The sequence below is a fragment of the Danio rerio genome, chromosome 2, assembly GCF_049306965.1.
Source record: "Danio rerio strain Tuebingen ecotype United States chromosome 2, GRCz12tu, whole genome shotgun sequence".
NCBI classification, from domain to species: Eukaryota; Metazoa; Chordata; class Actinopteri; order Cypriniformes; family Danionidae; genus Danio; species Danio rerio.
The window spans coordinates 53,472,586-53,498,223 of record NC_133177.1 but is presented as its reverse complement, the minus strand read 5'-3'; the positions used below and the strand labels follow the sequence as shown (position 1 = coordinate 53,498,223).

Genomic DNA, 25,638 nt, shown 5'->3' with positions numbered 1-25,638 from the left:
TCGACCTTTCTGATCTAAATTATATGCAGTATCTGTAATATTCAATAATTTAAGGTGGACAGTATGCACATTGAGGTGCAGGCTCTTTTTTGTTATAAGGTACCTTATAAGTTCAAACACTAGCTGTTACTTCACTTAGACGACAATAATACAAGTTTCTGGCACCGCAGCGTCTTGTCATCATATTTCATTTACATTGTTTGCTGGTTTTATTCAACAAAACTAGCATAGGCCTAGCATTTAGTGCGAGTTGGTGCTACTTTGCCTTATGGTCAGTGCAGTAGGTGACTGTATTATCATTAATAACGTTACTTGTTTAACACAAAAGTTCGTCACATACAAAAACATAAAAAACAAAATCTTACCTATGAATTGTTTTCTTTGTTTGCTCATCACTACACCTGTACGTAGGGCTAAAGTCCAGCATCTTCACATTGGCTTTAGTCTTGACTAGTGCGGTTGAATGGCTTTTGTCCTGGGAGCACTGTACAAATGTGGCGGCGCTATTGACCGTATGCGATATCTAGTGTAAATATCTATGACTCTCAACTGATTATAAACTTTTATGAGTTTCCTTCTTCTGTTGAACAAAAACAACAACTGTTTTGAAGAATTGTGTAAGCTAACACAAATGAACATTCATATAGGAAAAAATAAGTACTATTGGAGTCAGTGGCTACCGATTACCAACATTCTTTAAAATATCTTCTTTTGTGTTTAACAGAAGAAAGATATGAAGGTTTGGAAAACAGGTTTAGAAAGATTAAAGGGTGAGTAAATGATGACAGATCGTTCATTTTTGGGTGAAATGTCCCTTTAAAACTTTGTTTATGGAAGATTGCTGCGATGCAAACAAAAAAAAAGTATATATGGTTTACATTAAGGATGTCAAACTCAGTTCCTGGAGGGCTGCAGCTCTGCTAAGTTTAGTAGCACACTTAAGCTGTGGTCACACTGGACTTTTCTCCCCATTGCCTTCTATTCATACGCACGCGAATGCGTCAGACCGGAAACGCAGGGTCATGCGTCAAGTTTTGCAAATATATGATAAATATGACCTCTCTGGACAGAAATTTAAACACATGGAGCAATCGCTCGCTTTTATTAATGTTATCTTGTTTAATTCCGCCCCTTTTCGCAGCGCCGCACGACATAATTTTGCATTTTCAAACTCTTGTGTATCAAACCAACAAACAAGCCCAAAGCACTCAATTAGTTTGATCAGGTGTGTTTAATTATAGTTGGGACTAAACTGTGCAGAGCTGCAGAGTTTGACACCTATATGATTTGTCTTTGAGTATAATTTTAGGTTTATATATTATATTTCTGGGCCGGATATGAAGTCAAAACTGCAAGATATGAGTTCAATATGTTTTTAGTAGTAAAACTGAAATATGTAAGTTATGGAAAGTTAATGTTAGGACTGCAAGATATCCTATATAGGTCAGATATACAGTCAGAATTGTGTGAGAGTCTATAAACTCATTGTTCCAGGAAATAAAATCCAAGTTTTATTTGATTTATTTAGGTCAGGGATGTTAACTCAGAATTACAAGATAAATATTTAATTTGTTCCTTTATTAATCAAGGGTCACCACAGCGGAATGAACCGCCAACTTATCCAGCATATGTTTTATGCAGCGCATGCCCTTTCAGCGGCAACCCATCACTTGGAAACATCCACACACACTCATTTACACACATACACTACAGTCAATTTAGCTTATTCAATTCACATATACCACGTTTTTGGACTTGTGGGGGAAACCGGAGCACCCGGTGGAAACACGGGGAGAACATGCAAACTCCACACAGAAACACCAACTGACCCAGCCGGGGCTCGAACCAGTGACCTTCCTGCTGTGAGGTCTTTGTGCTACCCACTGCGCTACCGTTCTGGCCCTAAATATTTCATAATACTCAAAATTCATAATTTTTATTAGTAAATCCGACAATATGCTCAGTCTGTACCTCACAAATCTGACTTTTGTTCCATGAATTATTGCAAAACAAAAGTCACAATTACTTTTTTTGTTTTTAAATCCGATTCAGAAATGGACTTCCTTCAGGATATATAAATAAATATATACATATAATAAGCTTTCGACAATTCTAGACTGTTTAATCATGTGCAAAAACTCAGGTTGTTTTCATAGATATTTTTGAGAAGATGATTTGTATTTTATTACTTTTAGGTACAGATTTTGGATGAACGTGAAAAATAAATCTCTTTTGCCCTTTGGAAATCTTCTATTTTGTGTTTGTTAGTATTTTTTTATTGCTCAAATATACATTTATACTGTATATTCTAAATGATTTCTCATCTGCACATAATCCACACTCTCTAGCCACTTTATTAGGTACACCTTACTATACTGGGTTGGACCCTCTTTTGCCTTCAGAATTGCCTTATTCCTTCGTGGCATATAGATTCAACAAGGTACTAGAAATATTCCTCAGAGATTTTGGTTCATATTGACATGACAGCATCACACCGCTGCTGCGTATTTGTCGGCTGCATATCTACGATGCAAGTCTCCAGTTCCAGCACATCCCAAAGGTGCTCTATTGAACTGAGGTCAGGTGACTGTGGAGGCCATTTAATTATAGTGAACTCAGTGTCATGTTCAAGAAACCAGTCTAAGATTCGCTCTTTATGACATGACGCGTCATCCTGCTGGAAGTATCCATTAGAAAATGAATACACTGTGGTCATAATGGGATGGACATGATTAGCAGCAATACTCAGGTAGGCTGGCATCCCCCACACCATTACACCACCAGCCTGAATCGTTCTGTCACAACAAAAATCAAGATTCATCAGACCAGGCAACGTTTTTCCAATCTTTTATTGTCCAAATTTGATGAGCCTGTGTGGATTGTAGCCTCAGTTTCCTGTTATTAGCTGACAGGAGTGGCACCCGGTGTGGTCTTCTGCTGCTGTAGCCCATCTGCCTCGAGGTTTGACGTGTTCAGAGATGCTCTTCTGCATATCTCGGTTGTAACGAGTGGTTATTCGAGTTACTGTTGCCTTTCTATCAGTTGAAGCCATTCTCTGACCTCTGACATCAACAAGCCGGTTGCTCTCACAGAACTGCTGCTCACTGGATATTTTGTCTTTTTTTGAACCATTCTCTGTAAACCCTAGAGATGGTTGTGCGTGAAAATCCCAGTAGATCAGCAGTTTCTGAAATACTCAGACCAGCCGGTTTGGCACCAACCATGCCACGTTAAAAGTGACTTACAAAAAGACTTAAAAGTGACTCCTTTTCTCCCCATTCTGATGCTCGGTTCGAATTGCAGCAGATTGTCTTGACCATGTCTACTACATGCCTATAACTGCATTGAGTTGCTGCCATGTGATTGGCTGATTAGAAATTTGTGTTAACAAACCGTTTACTGGACAGGTGTACCTGTCCAGTGGCTGGTGAGTATTCAACTGAAAATAAAATCGTATTTATCTATTGTTTAATTGCTTAATGTGTGAATGAATGTATAAATAATCATATTTGTCATTTTTCAAGTCCTTTTGATTTATCTGGCAAGTATGCATATGAGATTATAATGTTTTCGCAGTTATGCTGCGTTATCCACTATTAAGAATGTTGTTTATGATCTTCTATTTACCGTTCAGCTGTTTAGCATCCAACACTGCAATTATTTTAGCATTATTATTATTATTATTATTATTCATTTCGTTTTTTTTTTTTTTTTTTTTTTTTAATTATTCATTTCGTTGACCTCGCTGTAATCTGTGAATCTGCGTAAAGTGTGCGCGCAGTTGATACTGTTGGCGCATGCGCACAGCGCCGTCATCTGACTGGTAAGTGGAGGGCGAAACCAGGAAGACGCCGCTGTTATGACAGTAAACGAACAGAATAAACACACATGAAAACACAAAATTAATGAACAGCTTGTAACAACACGCAACTCAGAGAACGAACATCTCGTCTGGGTGAGTACTTTCTCATGACCTTAAATATTTAACGTTAATTATGTAAAACGCGGTGCTATGAATGCTAATGTGCTTAGCAAGGCAACGTTAGCAGTTGTCACTATGGGCCTTCAGCACAAAACAATTATATCTGCAAACAAAACAAATTGCGGCTTTATTTGGGCTTTTTCTTAACCCGTTCCTATTTTGACTGTGTCTAGTATAACTGACTGTTTGTGTTAGTTTGGTTCTGCATGTCTAACCAGCTGCAAACAAACACAAATGCAGTTATAAATACACAGGTTCCTATGTGAATACAGGATTGAGGTAAAGTTGGTTTTGGTTTTGCACATTCGACATGCTCCCTATAATGTTTACCACGCTACTCTGAATATTCGGTCTGAAATCGCGTGTATGATTTAAAAACAACATTAGCACTAGTAACTGTACATATTTCACTATGTCCTAGACTGCTTATATTAGGTGGTTGGACAGACAAAAATTAAAAATAGTCCTGGGTCCAAACCAGATAACTGAATGGCAGATAATTAATTCTTAGGAGCTGGAAATCAGAAGATGCCCCTTCCCTTCAAGTATGGTCAGTAATACTCGCTAAAGTGGTCGCATTTGAAAAAATGTCTTATAAGCAAGTGGAAAAGACAAATCTATATTATAAAAATGGTCCAAGTACTTTACGTGTTTGGAAATGGAACAGTAATAAATGTGTGTGGGATATACTGTTTGTGACAGTGTAAATGTGATATGTTTCTGACTAAATTTATCTATTCATTTTTTATTGTGTTTTATTTAAATTTGATATAAAGATGGAGGCTTTAACTGTAGTGATATCTAGGGCCAGACGGAATCTGTGGACATTTATTGCTATTTCTGTGGAGAATTTTGGTGAAAATCTGCAAATTTCTGCTGAATTGTTTTGGTAGTATCATGACTAAAACATTAATATGTCAAATAAAAAATAATATCTTTTTAACTTTTATTTAATGTTTAAAATGCAAATCCAATTAGATTCACTTGATTTGGTAAACAAAACAAGTCTCTCATGTAATATATTATTTACTAAAAGACAGAAAATATTGCTGTACAAACTGCACTGTACATAAATCAGATGAACATTTTCAGATAAGTCAATAATATTACTGTAATTAATTAAAAACGAAATAAACTTTGATTTACTCAAGTAAATAAACAGAATTAATGATGGGTTGAAAATCTGCGCAATTCTGCGTGCGCAGGTTCTGTGTGGGCCTAGTGATAGCCAAGCCGGGACCTTAAAGTAGTAGTTTGGGATTAGTTTGGGTTGGGTTTGTTAATAGGGTAAAATGTTGATTCTTTACAGAGTTGTATTCTGTGCTCCGTTCTGAAATCTGCCTGGGAATCAATAAAACTGTTAATCACTAACACTGTTGTACTTTGATAGTCATTTGCCTGCTAAAATTATTTCACTATTTACAGTTTGCAAAGAATACTTTTCTGAAATTATATTATAAATGAGAATGTCTGAATGTGCAAATTGTTAATAAATATACTAAAAGCACCTTTGCTGTTTATGCTGTAAAATGTTTCCCAGTTTGTGTTATTTTTATCATTTTATCAGGCTTATAGTTACCAAATAAATCAAAAAAGTAAAACACCCTACAAAATTCATTACTTTGTCTTTTATTTTAACTTGATATACTGAAATACCTGAGACGAAAAAAAATGAATGTTATGTATAACTTATTTTGTACTATTTATGCCCATTTCGATACATGCAACATAGGGCTGCATGATATTGGAAAACTTTAACATTGCAATATATATTTTTTATTTTGCTATGTATATATATATATATATATATATATATATATATATATATATATATATATATATATATATATATATATATATATATATATATATATATATATATATATGGAAAGAATTTATAATGTTAGATCTATTGGGATGATTCTGCAATGGGAATGCATTTCTATAAAAATCTAATAACTTATCTATAAGCTTTGTGATGTTCCTCGACAATTTTCTGTTTTGGTGTGTGCAATTTGCTGTGCATTTTGATTTTTTTCATGTAATTTGAGTATTTTCATGCAGAACAATCTGTAAATACAATTAAGAAAAAGCTAAAATTAAAATACAGTGTTTTATCATTTTCTGAGTCTAACTGTATTCAAGTAAATTAACTGAATTATAGTTAATGTCACAAATGGTACAATTTTTATACCTGAATGCTTTCTAAAATCATTATACAATCACAGGCATCAAAAACACATGAAAATGATAAATTATAATACAAACTCAACATTGCATACCCTGCAATGTGACTAATGCAAATTATCACATTGCATTATCAATGCTAAAACAATATATTGTGTGGCCCTAATGCAATGTTTTGGTTTGTTTGTTAACTGGCATTAAATATTTAATAAAAACCAAGTAGAAAAAACTAAATTACTAAAACGTTCAACTACAAAAAAAGTTTTTAAATACTCAAGGAACTAAATTTAATTTTGGAAGAAAAAGACATAGTCAAATGATTAAAATGATAATTGCAACAACATTGTATTTCGTTGATCACACTTTACAATAAGGGTTTGTAAGTTAATGTGCACTCTGTATAATATGAACTAGGAATGTACAGTACTAGTATTTTACATTTAGTCATTTAGCAGATGCTTTTGTCCAAAGCTTAGGACAGCATATATCAATCATAGTTCAGCATTTACTAATGTTATATTAAAATCTAAAGTTATGTTGTTAACATTAGTTATAGCACTCTGAGTTAATAAGAACTACCAACAAACAACTTTATTTCCAGTAGCTAACGTTAACAATGTTAAAAAATGCAGCCATAAACATGCTGTTCATTGTTTGTTCATGTTAGTAAATACATTAACTAGCATAAACTAAAGGAACCTAAAAGTAAAGTGTTAGCCATGGATTTAAGCTTTGCAGTTTCAGGGTCATTTTATTACCTTTACTTTTTACTGTTTGATGCTATTTTAGTCATTTCAATACATGTAACACATAGAATTAGACTGAGTCATTCAGCACTATTGGGTCATTGTATATTCTATATTGGTTTATTTTCAGAACTTTTAACTGTCATTGTTGTTATTTCAGTACCTTCATCCCTGCCATCTGGGAGTGTTTACTATGGAGGAGACAAACCGAGAGGCTGTGGCCACGGCAGTGCAGAGGGTTGCTGGGATGCTTCAGCGCTCGGACCAGCTGGATAAAGTGGAGCAGTACAGAAGGAGAGAAGCACGCAAGAAAGCATCTGTTGAAGCTAGATTAAAGGTGAAGCTATTATATTATTACTAATAAACCCAACAGAATGTTTTCTCTGTCTATACCTCACAATTCTGACTTTTGTTTCCTGAATTGTTGCTAAAAATTCACAACTATTTTTTTGTTTTTGGTAACGGGACCTATTCTGCCCCATTTTATCAGATGTAAAATAAGTTTCTGACGTCTCTAAAGTGTGTATGTGAAGTTTCAAAATACCACACAAATAATGTTTTCTAACCTGGGAGCTATATTAAAGGTGATACTATTTCTGTTGAATTACACTAGGGTTGTAACGGTATGAATTTTTTACGGTATGAAAATCGTCTAAAACAATACCACGGTTTGACGGTTTCGCAGTATACGGTATGTTACAAATGTTACAAAATAATAGAACAGTGAAGCAAATTTGACTTTTTCCAAATAATATATTTTCAGTTACTATAAACAACACCACTTACAATGAACAAATAAAAAAATAAGAAAATAATAAATAATGTGTCAAAGTCCAAATAAAGTCCAAATAAACATGGTGCAAATCCTCAGTAAAAAAATAGATATAAATATTTACTATACTATAAATAGTTACATAACGAAACTAGATTCAATATGGACCATCCTTAGGTTTTATGTGCCAGCATGGATATGGTTGTCTGTGGATATGGATATGGTTGTCTGCAATGCAGACAAACAGCTGCACCTTCATTTGCGTCTTTTGAAAACAGCAAGAGCAGCAGTTCGTCTTTGCTGTCACTGTTTTGTCATGTTTCTGTGCTGCTGTGCATGCAAAAGTACTTAGTATGAGAATTATTTCATGCAAAACTTTTTTTTTTGCGTTTTATTTAGCCCTCATTCCGTGTTGTTCAAAAAGCTCGTTGTTGGTCCACAAACAAAAGCGAAACCTATGCTTTTTGGTTGTGATATAGCGAGTTTGAACCAATCTGGGCATGGAGGAGGGACAATGCATCAATGCATCAATGTATCATGTCTGGTTTGTCCGGAGACACAGTGACGAGTGTTTCTTTGTCAAATCAGCGTTTTCAAATTTTGATGACGTAACCGCACTGATTCCGGAGCCTCTGAAAGTCCGCGAATGTTATGTGACACAGCACTGGAAAGCTGATTCTCTTCTTTATGCCAATCTTTGAATTGTATGAATCGGATCAGCAGATCAAAAGTTATTAAACATTTAAGAGCAATACTTATTTTTAGCCGCGGGCGGCTGTCTCGGTGTTTAAGGGTTAAAACCGTTGATATGCAATTGTTCATGGTATGATAATCGTGCACGTTCAAATCGTGGTAGACCGTCATACCGGTATATTGTTACAACCCTAAATTACACATGATGACTTAACTCTTTCAGAGTCGATCAAAGCATTGTCTTAATCTCTTTCTAGGCTGCTATTCAGTCTCAGTTAGACGGGGTACGAACAGGCCTCACGCAGCTCCACAATGCTCTGTGTGATGTGAAAGACATCCAGAACTCTCTGGCAGATGTCAGTAAGGACTGGAGGCAGAGCATCAACACCATTGAGAACCTTAAGGACGTGAAGGACGCTGTGGTTCAGCACAGTCAGCTGGCGTCAGCTGTCGAGAACCTCAAGAACATTTTCTCAGGTGAGGCTGAAGCTCTTTGTCAGTTTGCAGAGATCCTTCTGTTGAGCTTGGATCAGCTTTTCTGTTCATTTCAGAGGGTTTTCAAACATGTTGAAAGTACTTAAATTTTGGACAATATGGATTCAAGGCCTGGAAAGTATTTGAAAGCAAGCATACGTCCTTGAAAGTCCTTGAATTAAATTTGAAATTAGATTTGTTTATGGATTTGTTTATGGCTCAATTGTAAAAAAACAAATTAAAAAGTAAAAGCTTCTTAAAGGGTAATGAAACATTTTGAGATGTTGGCAGACATTGGTTAGTTATTTGCATAGGTAGATAATTTTTTAGACCTTTTATTTGTTAGTTAGACATACAAGTCGGCTGTTTGGTTAATGAGTTTTTCTAATTTTGTTGTTAGTTGTCGGTTGGCAAGGTAGTTGGTTACTTTGTGTGTTGATTAATTGGTAAATTAAATAGTTGTTCGCTTTTGGTTCTTTTGTGTTCATTTGGTTAGTAATTAAAAGATGGATTGATGTGTTGTTTTTTTTAATTTACGTATTTTGTTAGTGTTTTTGTTTTTTTAAAGGTAGCTTTTTAAATATTTAAATGATTAAAAAAATCATTAGTATCATTTATTATGAGTTGTTTTTATACAAAAATACAATAGTTATGTATGTGGGTGTCTGCCGCTTTTAGGCTTTGATCCTAATGGTGCCATTTTGGTGACTGTTGCTTTAAATTCAAATTAGATTATGCCCTTTTCAAAAGAAATTTTACCATGACAAAATGAGTTCAGCAGTAAACTATAGTTTCTGACATACATGATCCTGGTGGAACACTGTTTATTCGCTGAGGTCAGGACTTTTTTCGGGCTTTATTAGTTTGCTGATACACGCCTAGCCACCCAGATGACAAAATACACTCGGACCAGTTCGGCTAGATTCTCGCCTGCCGGAGACTTACCCCTCAGAGCTCAGACTGACTACCTCTGCTGGACCTACTCCGGATGCCTGGACTCACTGCCCGATTCCAGCCCGAGTCAATCGAGCCAGATGCGGCGGCCGAGCGAGCCGGCGCTGCCGCATGCGAGGCGGAATCAGCCCGCGACGCCGCAAGTAGGTTATGCGCTGCGGCCCGGAGCTGGCGCGATTGAAAATATAAAACCCTCATATTTGTTAACGTTATTACATCCATCTGTGTTGATATGACAGCAAACGCATGCTGAGAAGTTCGGGGGGCGTGGTTGATTTTACATAAAGCGTTTGGTTGGAAGCTCGACTCCGCTCATTTTCGCGGCTCCTCCTCTGGCTCCATCAGACAATCCTTCTGCGCATGTCAAGGCTCCAATTTCAGCAGTCTTTTGCGACAGTTTGTGCCCGTCAAGCAGGCGTTTTGCCCTCAAGGCGTTTAATGGGAAAAGGGGCTGTCGCGTCGTCCATATTTTTTACAGTCATTGGTGTCCGCTTATAGTGGCAGATTCAAAAACAACGTTCATGACAAGTACAAAGGAGACAATGTCAATCAAAATGTTTCCGCAGACTGTTTTCATGAAGTTTAAGTATAAAAGAATATAATTCATATATTTCTACCATTAGAAGCTGATTATATCCACACACTTCTGCCACACAGCATGTTTAAACCCCTTATAAAAAGTAATTTTTGCATAATAGGTCTCCTTTAATGCATTTTTTAAATGTTTTATGTACGCTCATTGACACTGCACGCACATTTTGCAGTCCCTGAGATTGTCCGAGAGACCCATGACCTGATCGAGCAGGGCGAGCTGCTTCAAGCGCACCGCAAGCTGATGGACCTGGAATGCTCTCGGGATGACCTCATGTATGAGCAGTACCGCATGGACAGCAAGAACGTTCACGACATGAACCTCATCCGCGGCTACTTCGGCCAGGTGCAGGGTCTGTCCGAGGAGCTCTCCAAACAGCTCTGGATGGTCCTCCAGCGCGCCATGGTCACCGTCCGACGCGACCCCACCATGCTGGTGTCTGTGGTCCGAATCATCGAGCGCGAGGAGAAGATTGACCGAAGGATGCTGGACCGTAAAAAGCAGACCGGCTTCATCCCGCCCGGCAGACCCAAGTGCTGGAAGAACCGCATGAATGAAGTCCTGGAGGGCACGGTGAGCGGCCGCATCGAGAGCACGCAGTCAGAAACCCGTGAGTCGGATAAAATGTGGCTGGTGAGGCTGCTGGAGATCATGAGGAAGTACGTTCTGGACGACTTGACCGTGGTGAAGAACCTGATGGTGCAGTGTTTTCCTCCACACTACAACACTTTCCAGGTGTTCTTCACCCTCTATCATAAAGCGGTGTCTGCTCGAGTGCAGGAGCTCGCAGCAGAGGAGCTGGAGGCCAATGAGATCGTCTCTATGCTCACGTGGGTCCTCAACACCTATAAAAGGTAAGATACAGGTTCAATTCAATCATTTTTTCAGCCACTGACAAACTTCAGGTGGAATGATAAAGTGATTGTTCATCCAAAAATGAAAATTTATTAACAATGTAGTTTTCCTCAAGTAGTTTCAATTCTTTAAGATTTCTGTTGAACACATAAAATATATTTTAAAGAATTCTGAAAACCTGTAACCATTTACTACCATAGTAGGAAAAACAATTACTAGGTAAGTCAGTGGTTACAGGTTTTCAGCTTTCTTTAAAATGTCTTATTTTGTGTTCAACGGAAGAAAGAATCTCAAACAATGTTGAAACAAGTGAAGGGAGAGAAAATGATGACAGAATTTTCAGTTTTGGGTGAACTATCCTTTTAATCTTTAGTTTTACACGGTTTCTTTTACAGCATCATTAATGTAATTTAATCAAAACATAGTAATTAACCTTTTAAAAAGCATTTGTTTAGTTGTTCAAGCGTAAAATGAGGCAAATGCAGAAGCAACAGCTGTGCGCTGTAACCCCATTGAAAATATTGTGGTCAAATAAATCTGAATATTTTAAATGCACGGTAAGGAATAATTGTATTTCAAGAGTTCCCACTTAGATATGCTTAGCATTTAAAGCAGGTTTGTCATGCTGTCCCGGGAGAGAACCCTGAGCTCGGAAATATTTGAGCCCAGGCCTCCCGCCCGGTCAATAAGAATATTGGGGGATCCGAAATCAGGTAGGTCTTGATAGCTCCACCTTTTAGAAAAGAGGGGAAAAGGATGAGATGGGGTGGAAGGGGGATTCTTCTAAATGAAAATAGAGCAGTAGCAAGAAAATGATCCATTTATAGCAAACTAGGATCACTCTGATTGGAATAATACTGATTACGATTGAGCGGCCAGTCGTGCTCAATCATATCACGTGCTTTTCTCGAAATTAGTTCATAAAACTTCACTTAATGCAGTGCTTTTTTGTCTGGTTTGAAACCCACTTTACATTGCGTTTCCATCAGGCAGTGAAAATTTTAAAAGTGATGATTTTATATTGGCATAACAGTTTACCAGAGGTGCTCGGGTGGGCTTCAATATTAAAACCCTGTTCTTTTAGTCCTTTCAACTCATCCTAATAACTATAGCACTTTTTAAAATGTAGAGTGTGTCAAAATAAACAGAATAAATAGCCACAACATTAGACAAGCACTTAATTAAAATTTGAATAACTGATTGGCACTGTTTTCAGTGTATAATAAGATTAATAGTAACACTATTGTTATTGTAAGGGTGACGGAACTAACAGTATGGGTGAAGGTTAAATGCGTGTAAGCCTTTTCAGCACATGTGAAAAGAAATATTTTTACTTGTTAATTTATTTTCATTTGTTTCCAACTTCGAATTTAATCTGACTCCAATTTATAATAATTTAAATGTAGTTTCATCCAATTCAAGCTGATCACCTTATAGGTTGTGATTTGGTCTAATTTAGATCGATTAACCTAATAAATCTTTATTTTCAGTTAATGGTTCATCGTTTACCCGAAGTCGCTTTAGAGTCAGTATGCTGACCTTTAAGTAATATTAGGCCGCCCCATGCTTGCTCATACATAAAGTTTGATTTACACCCCTAGATTATTTCATACTAAGTCAGCGATTGTCAGAAATCAACAGGTCTCAAATGCTGTGCCCATGCTCCATCCATTGAGCCTGAATGTATGACCAATCCTGGTCATAAGCTGCGGAAACATCAGCCTAAACAATCTACTAGATTTAAGCGATATCAGCAGATATTAGAGTTAAACAAGTATTTTACATTTGTCTGTCAGGCAAAGATTTTCCATTCCCATTCACATAATTAAACAAAATAAGACAATTCAGATTGCACAACATCAGTTATTCACAGATACATTTAATAGTTAGAGATTAACACCCGATCATGTAGAAATACAATGCAGCATATAAGTCCTAATGCAGAGCTCAGAGACTTATACACTGCAACGGGGTATCCTGGCTATAGGATCCCACAGACACTTCTCCACATTTCCCTTAAATTCTCAAATCACCATAAATTCAAGACAAGAAAAGCTTCACCAAGACTCTTGCTTGATCATGAGTTGATGTGAAGACCATTTTCCCTGGAGTGGAGCATCTGGCTAAGATCTTATCAAAGTCAAAACCCAAATTAACTGATATAAAGGAGATTGTAAATCATTACTGTGAAATTAGGATAACATTACCAATCACACTGAGACATTTAAAATGACACCAAACAAGGAATATAGAGCCACAAGATACACCATATTAAAAACTTAGACATTCTGTGTGGAGCTGCTCTGGTGTAGAAGGTAAAGTCCATGGCAAAGAGGGGGGCTCAGGGATGCTTGATCGAGACAACCTGAACAACTGCTTTCTTAGCTGATCTTCTTCGCAGAGTAGAAAGTTTATTGTTTTAGTGCCTGACCATTCTCGTGGATTTGTCTCGTGTGGAGTTCCATAACAATTCTAAGGGTTTATTATTGTGGAGAGAGATATAGCCATTCTTACACTATTAATACTTCCCAAAAGTATATGAATTGCATAACATACCATTATTTGCAAGCGAAAAGTGTTTATAGCTAATAACTTCCAGCTATTTATGTGACTAATAAATGTAGAAGCAGTCATTTCACTTGTAAAAAAAAAAAAAAAAACGGTGTAAACTACTGTAGGTCAGCTCTGCATTCTTCAGTGGCAGATCAGTCTGTCAAAGTTCAGCAATTAGCTCAGCATGTAAAACAGCAGCGCAGCTCTGTGTGTTTAATCTGACTGATGAATTCAAAACAGAGCATCAGATCGCGTGCACTCACAGGATTGAGCCTGGAAAATTAATGCACTTATGTGTAGTAGATCTAAACAAAGAGATGAGAGCAGCCTGCAGATCTGCACTTCTGCCTTCTGTGCTGTTTTGCTTGAACTACTTGTGTTGATGCCCTGTGAACTATAGGCATTGCATTTTTACTGGGTTGGATCTTTAAAGGGTCACGAAACACAAAAACACATGCTGCTTAAAACACTATTAGGACATGTATAACACAAAAAATTTAAAATTGGTTGTTTTTGCGATTTTCGAGCAAATTTCGTTCTTCCGGTTTGAAATGAATTTTTGCTGCATCATGCCGATTAAAAACTTGCATGTGTTTGATAGTGTAGACTGGCTGTCTATACCTTGGAGTACTTCGTGATGTCTCTGAGTGTGCTGCATTCATTCATGAGTAAGACTTAGTTCACACCAATCAGCGTGCTCTATTGTGAATACGGTGCAACTTCATTAATATGCATGATAACTTCGAAGACTGTTTATACTTGTACAGTGTTGCCAAAACAAGTGGGAAAAGAATTGTTTGGAGATAAGGGTTGTCAGTGTTGCATTTTTAAATGTGCTGCAACTAAGGTTTTGTTTTCATTTTCCCGCTATGAGAGCGCAGCTGGACTCGTGTGGATTACAGTACAACAACAGCATTGGTTATTAGAAATTCTCCTGATATTAGCCATTGAAATAGACAGTCTACTAGTGTAAGAAAATAGCAGTGATTGGATCATGCTGTAATCAATCTATCATCAGAACTCTAACTCTGAGTTGAGGCATTTCACTGACATTAATGTGGATAAGAAACAGATGGAATTCTTGTGTATTAATGTGTGTGTGTGTGTTGTGTCTCTGGCAGTGTGGATATGATGGGTCATCCTGATCTACAGCCTGAATGTGAGGTCAAGCAGCTGGAGCCTCTATTACCCGAAAAGGTGGTCAACGATTTGCTTGGCAAATACCTCACGACCTTCAATGTGAGTCACCCAAAATAATATAAATATATAATATAATAATGTAATATATATTATATAATATATAATATAATATAAAATATAAAAGTCCTTCTTCACGGCGTTCACAGCCTTAAAAGAACTCCTATTATGCTTTTTCTCTCTCAGCTTCGTTTAGTGTCTAACGTTGCTTTCTGAGCAAGAAAAACATGTACAACTTTACAAAACACAAATTCATCCCAAAAGCAGTTATTTGCTTTATCAGTAATCACATTTTCTGAAGAAACTCTTAACTTCTCAGGTGTCTTGAGAATGTACAACTCAAAATATCCCAAATGTATACATGCTACATATAAATTTTTTGTGTTCATTTTTTTGTATTTTTTTAACAGCTGACTTTGTTCTCATGCTTTTATGTCTGTGAGCTCATAAAATCTAGTATATCAGGAGTTTAGACTGACAAGAATAAAGAAAAAACATGCAGGAGTTTTGTTTGTTGCTGCTGCTGTAATTTAGGCTCTAAAGGCCCTTGTATGAAAAGAGGGGGGGAGCAGCAGCTAATTTGCATTTAAATAGCCTCACATAAAACAGCATGTCTTTGCTTAATTTGAATGGTTTATTAATGGTCAATATGGTATTTTAGCAGAATCTTCACAGACACATTCTGGATACACCAGATATTTCTAAATTTAAAGGGTTAGTTCACCCAAAAGTGACCATTTTTTTCTTTATTTACTCACTGATTGTTTTTCTTCTGTTGAACACAAAGGAAGAAATTTAATGAGAGTTGAAGACCTGTAACCATTGACTTTCATAGTAGGGAAAAAATACTATGGAGGTTAATGGTGACCAGATTTCAGCTGTCTTCTTTTTTTGCTCAGAATAAGGAAACTTATAAAAGTTTGAAAATGCTTCAGTGTTTATAAATGTTCATTTTTGGGTGAACTATCCCTTTAATTTTAATGTTCATTGTCAATTCAGCTAGTCTTTGTTTCCCATCTGTCTTCAGTCAAACATCACAGGCTGGCTGCGTAAAGCTCTGGAAACAGATAAGAAAGACTGGCAGAAAGAGACGGAGCCTGAGGCCGATCAGGATGGCTACTACCAGACCACATTACCAGCTATTGTCTTCCAGGTACAACAACTTACTGACCGACTTCATGCTTTAATCCCCCTACTTATACGAGTTCAACATGAGATCCTCCTCTTCAGATGTTCGAGCAGAATCTTCAGGTCGCCGCTCAGATTAATGAGATCTTCAGAGAGAAGGTGCTGGGCGTCTGTTTGAAGCAGATGAATTCATTCCTAAAAAGGTACTGTGATCTCATCCTGGCCACTTGTGTTGTTTTTTCCCACGGTAATGAGCCTGAAAAGGAAATTGCGTCCACATACAAAAAGCAAACTTCATAAAATGAGCTCCAATGTTGGTAGAAGAAACCTTTATTAATTTTCCAACTAATGGGACTGGATTAGATCTTTTTTACCAACTGTAGAGTCAGCCTGGAATCTGACCTTGGCTAAAAATATCACGGTTTCATGGTATTGTGATTACTGTTCTAAAATATGTCCTTTTTTAAATGTCTGGGTGAAAAACAGCAACTTTCTTTCCCCATTAAACGCAAAATATTTTAAGAAACATTTACAGTATTTTAGAGCAATAAACATGTCAGGCTAAAAAGAAGCTGACATCTGCTGTCTTTATTCATTTCAAAAACATAGATTTCTTTATATCCTGAAAAGGCTTTGGATAGCTTTCATTTCACTGGATATTAAGTAAGTGACTATATAGTTCAGGACCAGAGCATGCATGGATATTGTTGGAAAAGTGATTTGTTTCCTTAATCGTGCCCTGAACGGTAGCTTTTAATGTGGAGGGTCTTTTTCTGCTGGAGATATTGTTGTTGTTGAGAGTCATAACAAACGCCAAAAAATAAATCTTACATGCGCTGTTGGAACCGTATAACAGAAGTTTTTAGCAGTTATAAAACCTTGACCTTTCCAAACCACGGTAAACCTTGAAACCTGTTATCGTCCCATGCCTAGACACAAGTTTTTAATACTTTGGAGAATATCCTCCCACATGTTAGCTTTGTAGAAGCACTTTAGCTATCAAGGATATTCTATTAGATTAGATTAGATTGCACAGTACGATACGCAGTACGATAATGGTGAATGGTAATGTTATAATAAAATATGCAATATTCATATGCCAGTCATTTGTGTGCTGAATGCATAGGTTGTTTATCCAAATCTGACCAATCAGATGGGACCTCTACTATCTTTATAAACACCTCTCCAGTTGGTGCTGATGAATTTAGAGATGAAAATAAATACTAATGCTGGGAGACAGGAGAGGAAAATGTGCCAATAAGAATCAGGATTTCCATCAATGCTTTTTGTCATTCATGGTGTTTTAAAGTCTAAATGTAAGCATCTGGATATTACATTTACTTACCTCAGAAAAAAATTATCTATTACCAGTTTATTTTAGTATGATGGTCACATTAATAAAAATATATTTTTAATGGAATAAAAAAGCATTTTGCAAGTTAAGCCCTGCTCGCACTGTGAGGTTTCAGCCACGATTTTGTCGTCTGAGACAAATTTGGGAAATCTTAAAAGATTCCTGAAATCCTGGGCTAAAATCTGTGGCCGTTGTGATCAGATTTTTCCTCCAATGAAGTTCTGTCAGTGTCAGAAGATTTCAGACACTTTCCTGCAGTGTGACAACAGCTGCGATGAGCGTCAGACCAATAACTAATACCAACCAACTGATGATGCAATCCATGCGGCAATTCAAATGACTGTGGTGAAATGTCAAAACCGTTTTTTCTTCCTGGTTTTATTATTGAGACACGCCGTGTGCAAAATTGCCACTTCAGATTGTTTACCTTTGCTGTGTGCAATCATTTTAGAATACGACATAGTGAAAGTGTGGATGACGTCAAACTCCAGGGGCGTTTTCTTTCGTGTTTGGCAGGTCTTCATTGTCGTTTAGTCTGACTTTATGACAGCTGAGATCTTACAGTGTGACATGGGAGCCGTGTTCGTGCAATCTGACATGGTACAATCGTTTAGGATTATAAAAAAAAAAAATTGCACAGTGTGAGCCGGCCTTTAGTTATATCCTATTAAATATGATTATCGTAACTCTCAACAACAATATTGCATCATTTCCCACTATCATGCAGCCCTACTGTTAATCTAAATACAGGTTTAGAGTGTTTAGCAAAAAAAATTAAGTCTTAATATAATCTAAATCTGAAGTATACATTTTTAAAACAAACAAACAGATTGCAGTATTGTTCTCTATTGTGAAGTATAGTACGTCTGGGTGAAATGCATTATTTTACAAGAGAAAAGTAGAATTGCCTGGATGTTTGTGGTGACAGTTCAATCCCTCCCTCTTTCTGGTAAACATGCTATTAGAGTAGAGATGAGATAAAAGAGGGAGGGAAGATTATTTTTATTAAAGATTGCAAGGATGCGCTTTTGATGTAAGGACGAATGATCTGCGCATATAAATCATTAATAATGTATATGTCAATGCTCCAATTAAATAATATGCGTTGTCCATTTTGATTTCATTGTGATGTCTGCTCTGTACCAAGCACATTTTCAGTTCTCCTGCATGTGTATGAAGGTACCGAGAGGAGGCGATCGTCTATAAGGAGGAACACCTGAAAGATCGTCAGCTCCCGCAGTGCTACGTTCAGTATATGATCGCCATCATCAACAACTGCCAGACCTTCAAGTGAGTTTCTCTTATCAGTTTTTGATTTATTAATTTTGAAGTCGAACATTACATTAATGCGGAATTCTGGGTCATATATCGTGCCTGCCTGCGTGCGTGCGTGCGTCTGTCTTTCTGTCTCTGTGTCTGTCTCTGTGTGCATCCGGAAAGGATTCACAGCGCTTCACATTTTTATGTTACAACCTCATTCCAAAATGGATTAAATTAATTTATTTCCTCAACATTCTACACACAATACCCCATAATGACAATGTGAAAAAAGAGTTTTTTATATTGTTGGAAAATTCATTTAAAAAAAAAAATCACATGTACAGAAGTATTTACAGCCTTTGCTCAATACTTTGTTGATGCACCTTCGGCAGCAGTTACAAGACTTTTTGAATATGATGCCACAAGCTTGGCACACCTGTCTTTGGGAATTTTTGCCCATTCCTCTGTGCAGAACCCCTCGAGCTCTAACAGGTTGGATGGGAAGCGACGGTGTACAGCCATTTTCAGATCTCTCTAAAGATGTTCAATAGGATTTAGGTCTGGGCTCTGGCTGGGCCACTCAAGGACATTCACCGAGTTGTTGTGTAGCCACTTCACTGATATTTTGGCAGTGTGCTTTGAGTCATTGTCCTGCTAGAAGATGAACCGTTGCTCCTGTCTGAGGTCAAGAGCACTCTGCAGCAGGTTTTCATTCAGTATGTTTCTGTACATTGCTGCTTTCATCTTTCCCTCTATCCTGACTAGTCTTCCAGTTCCTGCTGCTGAAAAACATCCCCACAGCATGATGCTGCCACCACCATGCTTCACTGTAGGGATGCTATTAGCCTGGTGATGAGCGGAGCCTGGCATTCAGTTCAAAGAGTTCAATTTTAGTCTCATTAGACCAGAGAATTTGGCTTCTTGTGGTCTGAGAGTTCTTCAGATGCCTTTTGGTAAATTTCAGGCAGGGCGTGGCTTCTGTCTGGCCACTCTACCATACAGGCCTGATTGGTGGATTGCTGCACAGATGGTTGTCCCTCTGTAAGGTTCTCCTCTCTCCACAGATGAACGCTGGAGCTCAGACAGAACGACCATTGGGTTATTGATCACCTCCCTGACTAAGGCCCTTCTCCCCTGATCCCTCAGCTTAGATTGCTGGCCAGCTCTAGGAAGAGTCCTGGTGGTTCCAAACATCTTCAACTTACTGATGATGGAGGCCACTGTGCTCATTGGAACTTTCAGAGCAGCAGAAATGTTTCTGTAACCTTCCCCAGCCTTGTGCCTCAAGACAATCTTGTCTCGTTGGTATACAGACAATTCCTTTGTCTTCATGCTTGGTTTGTGCTTTGACATGCACTGTCAACCCTGGCACCCTATAGACAGGTGTATGCCTTGTCAAATCATGTCCAGTCAACTGAATTTACCACAGGAGAATTCCAAATAAGCTGCTGAAACATTTCTAGAATTTCTAGAACATTTCTAAAAAACAGAATGTACCTGAGCACAATTTAGAGCTTCATAGCAAAGGCTGTGAACACTTCTGTACCTGTGATTTTTTTTTTTTTTTTTTTCTCAGGTTTTTATTTTTTATTTTTAATAAATTTGCAACAATTTTGAAAAATATTTCATATTGCCATTATGGGGTATTGTGTGTAGAATGTTAAGGAAATCAATTAATTTAATCCATTTTAGAATAAGGCTGTAGCATAAAAAATTGGAAAAAGTGAAGCGCTATGAAAACTTTCTGGATGCACTGTATATATAAATAAAAAGTCATATTAAAAGTATAAAGTCAATAGGGATAGTCCACCCAAAAATGATATTGACGACATGATTGAGCTTAGCATCTCAGTGCTCAACCTTTTCCTTTGGAACACAAAAGCAGATATTTTGAAAAATGTTGATTTGTGACCCGGTTGAACATATCAACTGGAGTAGCGATACAGCCTAGTGTCATCATCATGTTAGCTGTGATTTATTTTAAAATAAAAATTTGCTGTATTGCATAATTTCACAACAGTTTCAATTGAAGAATCTGTATGTCGTTTATATTATAATATGTACAATGTTGTAAGATTGTAGAAAAGCTATAGATCTCTCTAAAAAAAAATACATTTAGACTTAAATTTTATTAAACTTACTCAGCCTCAAGTGGTTCCAAACATTTCCAAGTTTCATTTTCATTCTTCTGTTAAAACACAAAAGAAGATATTTTGAAGAATGTTGGCTTCCATACTGTATTTTTTTTATAATATAGATGCTAGTGGATACCAGTTTCCAGAATTATTCAAAATCTATTCTTTTGTGTTAAGAAACTACTGGTTTGAAACCACCCAATGATAAGTAAATGATGAAGGTTTTCGGGTGAACTGTCTCTTTAAATAGAATTTCAGCATTATTCTATGTGTTTACCAACAGTTAATGATTGCTAGTGTAAATCAAACTAATGAATTAATCAGAAAATGTTTGCTTTTAGAGAGTCTATAAACAGCCTGAAAAGGAAGTACTCTCAGTCTCATGAACCCACGCAGGACGACGCCACCATAGACAAGCTCCTGAATGACGTGGCTAAAGAGGGCTGTCAGTTCCTGCTGGATGAAGTCTTTCTGGATTTGGAGGTGAGGATGCTCCTGTTGTTATGATGTGCTGTCAGGGGTTTGGTCTCTAGGATAAGCATGTTTAACTATGACTCATTTTCTGTGTGTGTCTCTACACAGCATCATCTTAATGAACTGCTGACCCGGAAGTGGCTGACGGGCACACATGCTGTTGACACCATCTGTGTGACCGTGGAGGACTACTTTAATGACTTTGCCAAAATTAAAAAGCCTTATAATCAGGTTTGCACAATAAATGAACCAGAACAAGTACAAGTGCACTGTAATATAGTTGTATAGTGTTGTCTTGTTTGTTATTAATGTTGTGACCACATTTATTTAGTCATGCTTACGTAGACTGCATTTATTTGACTAGTAAAAACGGTAATCTAATGTAAAAGTAACATTCCTAGTCACTATACAATATTAAAGAAACACAGAGGTTAGTGATTAATGTTGTGTCTGTGTGTGTATTGAGCAGGAAATGACAAGCGTGGCTCATCGGCGGGTGGTGTTTGAGTATCTTAAAGCCATCATGTATAAGCGCATCTCCTTTAAGAATGCAGACGAGAGGAAAGAGGGAGCAGATCGCATGATGAAGGAAGCAGAACAGTTTAAGTTCCTCTTCAGGAAACTTTCTGCTGTGAGTCTGTGACGTCAGCATTTGTTGTTTTATATGTTTATTTTAAATGATCAGGTTAGATATACACTGTGCTTTTAGAGATATAATCAGAGCCAATGTGCCATGGGTTATACTCCAAATGTACTGCAAAAGCAAATTATTCACTCACTGGCCACTTTATTAGGTACACCTTACTTGTAGCGGGTTGGACCCACTCTTGTCTTTAGTACTGCCTTAATCCTTTGTGGCATAGATTTATCAAGATAGTGGAAATACTCCTCAGAGATCTCCCATTCCACCACATCCCAAAGGAGCTCTATTGGAATGAGGTCTGGTGACTGGAGGCCATTTAAGTACAGTGAACTCACTATCATGTTCAAGAAATTAGTCTGAAATGATTCACGCTTTATGACATGGCGTGTTATCCTGCTGGAAGTAGCCATCAGAAGATGAGTACACTGTAGTCATAGAGTGATAGACATGGTCAGCAACAATTCTCTGGTTGGCTGTGGCATTGACATGATGCTCAATTGGTACTAATAGTCCCAAAGTGTGCCAAGAAAATATCCCCTAGACCAGGGATGGGCAAACTTGATCCTCGAGGGCCGGTGTCCCTGCAGAGTTCTGTTTAAACACTAGTCAAACACACCTGAACAAACTAACTAGTGTCTTTAAGATCACAAGAAATCTATAAGCAGGTGTGTTTGATTAGGGTTGGAGCTAAACTGTGCAGCACACCGTCCCTCCAGGACCGAGATTGCCCACCCCTGCCCTAGACCATTACACCACCACCACCACCAGCCTGAACCATTCAAAGTCACTTAAATCACCTTTCTTCCCCATTCTGATGCTCGGTTTGAACTTGACCAGGCCTGTTTCTCAATTCCAAGAAAGCAGAGAACGGACTTGCATTGTAGTGGAGACCGGTCTTGCCAGGTGTCCTCGGAAGAAAGAACTCGAGAGACCACAAGAACAGAGAACGCGTCCTGTGAGATATGAGATGCTGCGTTCTTCCTGATGTTAACGTAACCTTCCTGTGTTTTTAATGGAAACATTACAGCATTCATACAGCTATTTATTGTTTTTGCCCTTTTCAAAATATATACTACGCATAAAAACATTATAAATATACGTTGCGCAATATAAATAAAACAGATTTTAATACGAGTTTCAGCAAACAAACACCCTTAATGTTTATTCCTTTATTAAGATGTCCATAGTGATGTTTATATTCACCATCTCATTTAGAGAAAACTCCTGAGGTAAATAAATTATATCTCTGAACTTTAATAATAAATCTAAATAAAATTCTGCGCTTCCCACATCCAGTCGCAATGACTTAAAGGACTTCTAGAGCGAGATCGGTGCTCAAGTCTGCATCGGTGCATCCTCGATATCAAGAACACATCCAGGAAGTTTCACACGTCCTCCGTACTTGCGGTCTTAAGTATTGGAACCGAACTTTGGCAGCTGATGATGACGTTACACAAGGACGCAAGACCGCTGAAGAACGCATATTGAGAAACAGCCCATGTCTAGTTGCCTTGAGTTGCTGCAATGTGATTGGCTGATTAGAAATTCCTGTTAACGAGCAGTTGGACAGGTGTACTTAATAAAGTAGCAAATAATTAATCATTTACTTTTTTTAAGAGCAAAATAATAGTAAAGCAAGACATTAGTATTTGTGATTAGCAAATGCCCTAATCATAGGGAAGCGTTCTAGTGTTTTATTTTTTTGTATCAGGTTAATGTCAGGTTTGCTGTGTTTGTATGTGCGCAGGGAGAAGACACAGACCGGCTGTGTGACTCCATCAATGCCATTGCTGAGGTCTTCAAACTGACCGATCCTGCTCTACTGTACCTGGAGGTGTCCACCCTGGTCTCCAAATATCCTGACATCAGGTCAGACTCGGTGGTGGTAGAGAATAAAAAAAGTGTCACTTTCCTTTTTATGTAGAGATATCCGAGTTTATTGATTTATTTTCGGCTTAGTCTCTTATTAATCAAGGATTGCCACGGCGGAATGAACCGCCAACTTATCTAGCATATGTTTTACACAGCAGATGCCCTTCCAGCTGCAACCCAATGCTGGGAAACGCCCATACACTCTTGCATTCACGATCATACACTACGACCCGTTTAGTTTATTCAATTCACCTGTACTACATGTCTTTGGACTTGTGGGGGAATCCGGAGAACCCTGGGCTCAGGGAGAACATGCAAACTATACACAGACACCAACTGACCCAGCCGGTCCTCGAACCAGCAATCTACATGCCGTGAGGCGATCATGCTACACACTGTGCCACCGTGACGCCCCTCAGTTATATATATTATCGTTTATATGAAACCAGATTATGTACATTTTTATTTCCACAGACATATTAAGATATTTGTCAATAACTCTTCCATCTCTTTCTCCATCCTCTAATAGAGAGGAGCACATCCTGGCGCTGTTAGCCATCCGAGGAGATGCCAGTCGAGAAATGAGACAGACCATCATAGAGACTCTGAACCAGAACAAACCGTCCACCTCCTCCAACTTTCAGCCCGTCTTCAGAGACATCATTGTGCCAACCATCAGCATGACCTCCATGACCTCAATGGCTGTGCCCAAACTGCTGAAATAACCTGGAGCCTTTGCTGAGCTACTAACAGGTCACAGAACCGAGTGTTGACTCCTTCCCTCAATGCACTTTGGAAATGCGTTTGCTGCCAGCACAGTGGAAACATGAGTGGCAGGAGCTCTTATTGAGGTTACAGTTACTGATGATTTATGATCACTTGATGTACAGAAACATGTTTTTTTTTTCTTTTAGCTTGTTCTACTTAAAGATGAAACAAAGGAATAGTTCACCTAAAAACATATACAAGTTCAGTCGATGGTGCTGATAGCCTAGTGGACAGTGCACCATCATTTACTCATCCTCCATTAGTTACAAACCAGTTTGAGTTTCTTTCTACTGATGAACACAAAAGAAGATATTTAGAAGAATGTTGAAAACTGGTTACCATTGACTTCCGTAGTATGTCTTTATCCTATTATGGATGTCAATGGTTGCCAGTTGTATTAACAAAACTCAAATGTTTAGAGCGAATTGAGGGTGAGGAAATCATAAGTATGTTTTCATTTTTGGGTGAACTGTCCCTTTAAGAGGCGTCATTTGCTTTCAGTTACTTCTTTCCCATCAGTCACCGGTGAATTAGCTTTTCACACGACTAGAGTTTGACACTATTATAATAAGCCTCCTGCTGGACGCTTTCATGAACTGCAATGAACCACTGAACTGTCAGTTTTCATTTCAATAAAATCCAGATTAACACTAAGTGACCCACACACACTGATTTATGGTGTTGGATTAAACTGTAGGTCATCTCTGTTTGCACACACACACGCCCTGGATCAGCGCAGACAGCTTGCGTGACTATTCAAATATTTAATCCATTCACTCTTCTGATTGGTCATGCAAGAATAGAAAGGGGGAGGGGCTTTGGGGGGTTTTCTGTGTGAGAAAAGACAGACGTGCCGCTCATGCTGTATTATTATTATTATGGTGATGGTGGTTGTGTTTAGACTGGATTATTGCTATGCTTTATAATTATAATATTTTAAGAACTAAACATTTTAAACGGTTACTCTATCACGCGACTTCACATGTAATTCTAAGATTA

At 37.7% G+C, this 25,638-nt stretch overlaps 1 protein-coding gene across 1 annotated transcript; it reads left to right on the top strand.

Annotated features, from left to right (window-relative positions):
• The first annotated feature begins 3,837 nt into the window (after window positions 1-3,837).
• exoc3 (exocyst complex component 3) lies at window positions 3,838-25,293 on the top strand. Its single transcript, NM_212715.1, is given in 13 exon segments — window positions 3,838-3,955; window positions 7,076-7,252; window positions 8,638-8,857; window positions 10,573-11,254; window positions 14,930-15,047; window positions 16,033-16,158; window positions 16,236-16,336; window positions 18,667-18,777; window positions 21,224-21,365; window positions 21,465-21,587; window positions 21,826-21,987; window positions 23,747-23,868; window positions 24,401-25,293. Coding segments are annotated over 12 exon segments (2,247 nt in total). The 5' UTR covers window positions 3,838-3,955; window positions 7,076-7,108; the 3' UTR covers window positions 24,597-25,293.
• The last annotated feature ends 345 nt before the right edge of the window (window positions 25,294-25,638 follow it).